The 8,325-nt window shown below is 34.2% G+C and overlaps 1 protein-coding gene across 2 annotated transcripts in view; it reads left to right on the top strand.

Moving 5' to 3' along the window:
* Positions 1-365: 365 nt before the first annotated feature.
* The window catches only part of GNRHR (gonadotropin releasing hormone receptor), a 17,733-nt gene continuing 9,773 nt past the window's right edge, over positions 366-8,325 (top strand). Inside the window, exon 1 of one of the 2 annotated variants that reach the window (XM_011360654.1) lies at positions 366-923. In XM_011360654.1, coding sequence (XP_011358956.1) covers positions 405-923 — 519 coding nt within the window. In that variant the 5' untranslated portion in view covers positions 366-404. The remainder of the gene's footprint in view (positions 924-8,325) is intronic. The other variant, XM_011360655.1, reaches the window with a different exon arrangement.

The raw sequence follows: 8,325 nt of genomic DNA, 5'->3' as shown, positions 1-8,325 counted from the left end.
CGCTAACACTGGTTTTTAGAAAATCTCTTTATTAAAGTTATTTAAATAATATCCTGCGTGAATTATAAATTCAAAATTAAGCTTCAAGTGTCCTTCTTCCCTCAGGAAAAATATTGTGAAAACCAGGCCATCTGCTGAGGTACTACAGTTACATTTGGCCCTCAGAATGTGCTTGGCATGCTCTGTTTTAGCTCTCTGTTGGATTATAAGCCCACAAAACAAGTTCACCTTGATCTTTCACATTAAATATAAAGTATCTCAGGGACAAAATCGGACATAAATCTAAACCTGTGACGTTTCCATCTAAAGAAGACCAAAATAAAATGGAACTTTGGGTTCAACAAAACAACAAAACACCAGAAGTGCCAGAAACGCAAATCTCGAAGCTCTAACAGTCAGGAAGTATGGCAAACAGTGCCTCTTCTGAACAGAATCAAAATCACTGCTCAGCCGCCAACAGCAGCAACCTGCTGGTTCAGGACAACCTCCCCACTCTGACGATATCTGGAAAGATTCGAGTGACAGTTACTTTCTTCCTTTTTCTACTCTCCACGACTTTCAATGCTTCTTTCTTGTTTAAACTTCAGAAGTGGACTCAGAAGAAAGAGAAAGGGAAAAAGCTCTCAAGAATGAAGGTACTTTTAAAACATCTGACCTTAGCCAACCTACTGGAGACTCTGATTGTCATGCCACTGGATGGAATGTGGAACATCACAGTCCAATGGTATGCTGGAGAGCTCCTCTGTAAAGTCCTCAGCTATCTGAAGCTTTTCTCCATGTATGCCCCAGCCTTCATGATGGTAGTAATCAGCCTGGACCGTTCCCTGGCCATCACGAGGCCCCTCGCTGTGAAAAGCAACAAGCTCAGTCAGTCCAATATTGGCTTGGCCTGGCTCCTCAGTAGCCTCTTTGCTGGACCACAGGTAAACTGTTATCATGAATTTGTTAGGCTATGGCAATCACAAATTTCCTATCTAAACTTGAGTATTGCATTATATTATTTTATGTCAAAGGCAGCATTGTATTATCTTTAAGAGCTTGGGCTCTGTTACCTTGGGCATATTTTCTTGACTTTTCCAGGCTTCAGTTTATAAAATGGAGCTAATGCCTACTTTATGCAGCTTTTGTGATGATTAAATTACTAAGATCTTAAAGAGTCTAGTAGAATTTCTGGTACATAGTAAATACTCTCCCAAAATGTAGCTATTCTCAAATTTGACCTCGTCCCCATCTTAATCTTTCATCTATTTTTCTTTTTGCTCTGGTTGGCAAGGTAAATTGATAGACTCTTTAAGAACTATAAAATTTGCATAGTTCCCATGGGATTTCTCAAGTGGAAACGTTAAGAATTCTGTCATTGCAGTTTAGAGAGAATTAGTCTTAATTAGTATATTATTCTGAAGTTTACAGCTGAGTGGGATTGAATATGGAGGAAAAGTGGGAAATCTGGGACTTTTGGAAATTCGACTATTTTCCTCACATTGACTGAAATTTATCTGGAGATAAGTTAAACTGTAACAGGCCCTTAGCAAAACTCAGACTGTTGGTATAAGCACAGGTCATCTGCTACATAAGGCAATATCTCTCCAGATAGTTTTCAACAGAGGCCACCTTGTTAATTGACCTGCAGAATCTGCCTTTTTCAACTGTCAGATCTCTGAATAAAATGACACATTCCTGCAAATAGGAAGATCTTTTAATAACAGATGAACAGGTTCTTTCTATGCTTTTAAATGTACTGTATGGTGAACCCAGAGTACAAAGATGTGTCAAGAAGTAAAGTCAGAGTTAACCAGGATCCTTTAAAACCTTGCCACTACAAAAGGAAATTTATCTAGACATTTTAAACTGGCCATGTGGTTAAAAATGAAAGAAATGCCACAGGACTCAATAAAGAGTACAAGACACTAGAAAGCTGGGTAACTAAATTTTCCTACTAATTCCTCACTTAACTAATTTTTTTTTGGATATTAGATAAATTTAATTAGTGTGTTTTCTGACAGGAGAAATGAGGAAAACAAAATGCTTTGATTTCCCTAGAGAAAAATATATTATAATTATTCTCGTAAATTGATGTTTTAATAAATGAACAGTGACTGATAGACAAGAATAGGTTTAGCAAATATATCACTTGAAATGAGTTATTAAGCTAAGGCTTATGTCCTGAAATTTTCCATTTTGTCTCTTTAAAGTATGAGTGCTGCTTATTGAGTGATTTTCTTAGAAAAGACAAGATGAACACAAATTAAATTCCTAACACAGAGCCTGGTACTGATGAAACAAAGAAATAGCCCTCAAAGAATATATAATTCAGTTGTGGAGATAAAACTTATATAAAATTAATAAAACTATATACTTTTTAAATGTAAGAAGAGGAAGAGATGAGTATGAGTTGAAATGGTGAAGGAAGGTTTTAGGGTAAAGGTAGGATAATCTGAGTTTTTAAAGGTGAATGGTATTCGTATGGAAAAAAATAAGTCAAGGATCACATATATTTTTCAGCAAAGGTTGAAAAATGTGATTAATTTTCACTGGAGTCTCATTTGGCTTAAGTGAAATACTGAGAGCTGGGACTAGCAGGAAATTAGATCTGGTGGTTGCTACCTTTTCTTTAACCTCATAGCATACTATTTCTTTGTTATAAAACGTTGTGTTTATGTATTTGTTTGCCCATCTTTGCCATTAAGGTATATGCTTCTAAATAGTGGAGACTGTTATGTTCAACTTAATTCATATTCACAGTACCTAAAAAGGTACCTAGCAAAAATGGAAATTTAAAATGTTTGAATTCTCCAGTTTCTTTTCAGATCAAATAAATCTTTCACCTTTCACCAAAAAAAAAAAAATTGGATAAATGAATCAATGAATGGGGGTGTATTGAATTTATATTAGAGAAGACATTGATAGCTAGAGGATATTCTGAAATTAACATATAAGCCATATAGTTTTTGCGAGTCCTATGCAAAAAATAAAATAAGGTTTTTTTCTTTTTTCCAGTTTTAGTGAGAAATAATTGACATACATCACTGTATAAGTTGAAGGCATACAGTATGATGGTTTGATTTACATACATTGTGAAATGATTAGGAGTAGCTAATATCCATTGTCTCAAATAGATACAATAAGAAAAAAAATACTCCTTGTGATGAAGACTCTTAGGTTTTATTCTCTTAACAACTTGCCCATATATCATCCAACAGTGTTAATCAACTACAGTTATCATATCATATATTACTAAAATGATGTTTTGTACAAAAATATTTTAAGAAATTTTTGTAAACCCAAATAGAATAGAGAGAGAAAAAGAAGCCTTTTCAGATCTTTTGGCAATGAGGTGATTAGGTTGGGGGCTGGGGTGGTGTTAAAGAGAATTGATAGTTATTATGAAGGATATTTCAAACAAAAAAAAAAAACAAGCTTATCAACAAATTGGCTTTAGGAGTTATTAATACAGGGGGCTAACATAAAACTACAATATTTTTAGCTAAAGAATTTTAATAGTAAAATCATTGAAATAGGCAGATAGGTTGAGAAGAGGAATGTTTGTTTTTCTGCTGGCCTGTCTGTTTGAAGGGGGAGGGAAGGCAGGTTATGAAAAGAGCTGAAAGCATTTGCTTTAGGATGATATTGGCAGTATAAGGTCTTTGTATAAGTACAGCTATTTGAAAAGTAGTTGATAATTTGGAAAACTAATGTAGGTGAAAGTTAAAACAGAAGTAGAAATAAGTCAATTTATTATAATAACTGAAACACGAACCCCCACAATTTCACTCTTTTAAAATACTCTTACAGAAGCTATAACTAAAATATTATTTTATTAACTCAATTATTTTCATCTAAGTATATCACAGTAATAATAGAAAGAAAATGTCAAATACGTATCTATTGTGATATAACAAAAAGAAAATATAAAATTAACTTTAAATTGTTTAGGAATTGCAGGTAATAGTCTGACTTCAAACATACTACTCTACCTGAGATTTATGTGAATATGGGCCACAGAAAATAATGGTATTTTTTTTTTTTTGGTAAAACAAATGACTTATCTTTACTTTTGGCAGCACTTTAAATCTATAAAGAACTTTATGAAGTTTCCTGAAAAACCTAACATACATAATCTTATTTGATATTTACACTAACTTTATGAAGTACATAGGAACTGGCTATTATCCTCTATTTCACATATATGAGAACATACAAAGAGAATCTTTGAAAATAATGGCGTTCAAGCCTTTTTGTCAGTAACCCAAAGAAATACATACAACATAGAAACTTAGTTTGTCTGTCTCTCTCTCTCATGCGCCTATGACCGAGAAAAGGTTTTCATAAAATAAATATCTACTCTGTTCCACTTCATTTTTTAATGTTGTTTACAACCGATAGGCACAACATACAATTTAAAAACACTGGTTTAAAGGTATTCATTGGCTTTTCCCATGTCACTTGGCCTGTTCTCTTTTTGTTAAGTCCAATTTTTCTTTTAATATAGCTCTCTATTATCTCTGAATAAAAGAAGTTTTAATCCTATGACTAATGTTACACATATTTGATGGGGCAGACAGGAGGTAGAGAGGGGTTTTTATTTCTACACTGTGACACATGGTGAGTGTACCTCATGCTTCACCACACTCTACGATAAACCCGTTGACAAAGGCGCATCCTGTCATGGCTAATTTACATTGAAAGAATGACTTTAATCTTCATCCTTTGGTACATATATTGATTTTCTATTACTTGAGTAATTCATACCTAGATTTTTAAAAAACTAATTAGTTTGTTGTCACAACTCAGGCCTTGGAATCTGGGAATTTATGACATTTTGCTGCATCTCAGAATGACCAAATTTCCAATTGACCAGCTTGGTTTTCCGCCTTCCTGATTACTAACCTTGGAAACTAAATTCTGATGGTTTGGGGATATAGTTCCAAAAGTTGCAGCGTAGTGTATCATAGTAACTTTCAAACTTTTTGCTAGCAATGTAATTTTTTTTAAAAACAAAATTCTATGTGGAGTCCCGATAAATGCAGTAGATTTAAGTGTAGCTGCTCTGGTTGAATAGGGTGAAGGGAGGCTCAATCCTCCACTCGTGCATTTACCAGCCCTAGTGACAGTCTCTCTGAAGACCTCACATCTCCCTGCTGAAAAGGGTGAGTAGCAATGGGAGAGCAGAAGTGGCTTGGGTATTGGATTTGTTTAAAGGTGGTTTAGAATCTCAGTACTGTCTCTTACCAGCTATGTGATTCTGAGTAAATCACTTAACTAAGTTTAAAGTTAATTGTAAATAATAAATTGTAAAGAATTAGGTATATAAAATCATCTAGTATAAGACTATACTTAAACAGTTGATGTTCATTCCTTCCTTTCCTCCTGTCTTTATTTTTTCTGTCATCAGGTCAGCAGAGAAAATAATAGGGAAATATAAGTATTAAAATGGACAGTTCTTTAAAAAACAGCAAAGAGAATTGCTTATATGAGGTTCGATTATTTCAAATTTCTCAGAACTATAACATTTATTCTGACTAATAAGTAAATTTGGCCAACTTACTCCCTAGTCACTAAGCTATCCCACTCACTATGAAAGTTATATTTGCCTAAGCAAATTCAAGTCTTGGAGGCATCGTGTCTAAAGGTAGGATAGGAAAGAAAAAAAAGAGAGAAAGAAGAAAGGAAGGAAAGAAGGATGGAAGGAAGGAAAGACAAAATGAAGGAAGGAAAGAAGGAAAGAGAAGAGAAGAAAGAAAGGAAAAAAGAAAAAAAAGGCAACAAACATGACCTGAAAGAAGATCTGATTTAAGATCATCTGTTATTAGGCTGGTAAGTGCACATTGAGGAAAAAACATTTCCTGAATTAGGCGTGTCCCAGTCTAATTAAAAACTGCGTGGTTTTCAGTGACACAAGAATTCCAGAGTAGCAGATTCTTTGCAGGAAGAGTTCATACTAGTAGCTAAACTGTTTAATATGGAACATTACATATTGACAGTATTTAAATTCTGTAGTTAACTAAGGCCTGCAGGCAAGATCTATGAGCCATCCTTTAGTAATTGTAAAGATGTATGATCTGAAGATGTATGGAGGCTTGCCTTGAAACAGAGCATTTTCAGGGGTAGAATGTACTTCTGAACTCACAAGCAGCTTAAATTCAAAAAATACTCATCACATGAGTACAATATGCAAACAACTGTGCTAGAACATAGTAATAGCATATTAATAGCAGAAATAATAATGACGATGATGATAAATAATAGTTAGTGAAGACATAAATGTGTGACAGGAATCGTGCTAATGCTTTTGCCTTCATTACTTCATGTAAGGCTCCCAATAAGCTTATAAATTAGATACAATTATTATTTTTATTTTACTTACGAAGAAACCAAGGATAAGATGTTATATAACATTCCTAAGATTACCATCTAGTAAATGGAAGTGCTATACATCCAATTAACTCCATACCCAGAGCTTTTTTTCTTTTGGTTTATTTTTTTTTTTTTTATTATGGTGACATTGATTAACAAAATCCAATAAGTTTCAAATGTACAATTCAACAGTAAGGCATATATATATTGCATGTGTGTTCACTGTCCATAGTTAGATTTCTTTCTGCCACCACATATTTGACCCCTTTTACCCCATCTACCTCTCCCATTACCCTCTCCCCTCTGGTAACCACTAGTCTACTGTCCATGTCCATAAGTTTCTGTTTGTTTGTTATGTTTGTTGGTTACTTTTAGATTTATATCCCACATGTAAGTGATATCATGTGGTTTTCAAATTTTTCTGTCTGGTTTATTTCGCTCAGCATGATTATCTCAAGATCCATCCATGTCGTCACAAATGGCAGTTTTTCATCTCTTCTTATAGCTGAATAATGTTCCATTGTATATATGTATAGTATCTTCTTTAGCCAATCATCTATTGTAGGACACTTTAGTTGCTTCCATGTCCTGGCCACTGTAAATAAAGCTGCTATGAACATCAGTGTGCATATATCTTTTTAAATATATGTTTTCAATTCTTTGAGGTAAACGCTCAGTAGAGAGATTGCTGGATCATATGGTAGATAAATTCTTAGTTTTTTGAGAAATCTCCATACTGTTTTCCATAGTGGTTGTACCAATTTGCAGTCCCACCAGCTGTGCTGAGAGTTCCTTTTCTCCCACATCCTAACACTCGTTATTACCTGTCCTGTTGATAACAGCTATCTAAGAGGTATGAGATGGTATCTCCTTGTGGTTTTGATTTATATTTCCCTAACAGCTAGTGATTTTGAGCATCTATTCATATGTTTGTTGGCCATTTGTATGTCTTCTTGGGAGAAGTGTCTGTTCAGGTCCTCTGCCCATTTTTTTAATTGGATTGTTTGGTTTTTTTTTTGTTTTTGAGTTGTATGAGTTCTTCGTATATTTTTGTGGCTAGTTTTGTGTCTCAGTATGTGGTCAATCCTTGAGAGTGTTCCATGTGCACTAGAGAAGAATATATAACCAGTTGTATTGGGATGAAAGACTCTGTAAATATCAGTTATGTCCAGTTGGTCTAATGTGTCATTTAAGGATATAATTTCCTTATTGATTTTCTGCTTGGATCATCTGTTCATATCCAACAATGGGGTATTTAGGTCTCCTACTATGATAGTGTTAGGAACTGTTAGTAACTGCTATATATATTTTGGGGCTCCCTGATTAGAAGCATAGATATTGATGTGTTCTGTCTTGTTGGTGTATGATTCCCTTTATCATTAGGAAGATACCTCAGTATCTTTCTTTACCTTTTTTGAGTCTAGTTTCCAATATCAGTATCGCTACTCCCAATTTTCTCTGAATGCCATTTGCTTGAAATAGCATTTTCCACCCTTTCACTTTGAGTCCATATTTGTCTTTGAAACTGAGATGTGTCTCCTGAAGGCAACATATGGTTGGGTTTTGTTTTTTGATCCAATCTGCAACTCCGTGCCTTTTTATTGGTAAATTCAGTCCATTTACATTTAGAGTGATTATTGAGATATGAGGTTTTTCTATAGCTATTTTATTTTTTGTTTTCTGTCTTTCCCCTTGCATTTCTGTCTGTTATTTTAATTTGGTGTAGTTTTGTGGATTTTCCTTCTGTACCTTCTTGTTTCATGTTATGTACCTCAGTTCTGGATCTTTGGCATGTGGTTATCATTAAGAATATGTAAAGGATAATTATATATGTCCCTTTTTCTTCTGTGTATGCCTTATCTTCATTCCCTGTTGTGAATTTGGATCTTTGGTTTCTTCCCTTTTCTGTTACTATGTCTCAAATCGTCTCTATGTACACCGAAAGTTCATTTCTATCTTGCAATAGAAATT

Source organism: Pteropus vampyrus, unplaced genomic scaffold (genome assembly GCF_000151845.1).
Source record: "Pteropus vampyrus isolate Shadow unplaced genomic scaffold, Pvam_2.0 Scaffold57, whole genome shotgun sequence".
Classification (NCBI taxonomy): Eukaryota; Metazoa; Chordata; class Mammalia; order Chiroptera; family Pteropodidae; genus Pteropus; species Pteropus vampyrus.
This window is presented reverse-complemented; position numbering and strand designations above follow the sequence as displayed.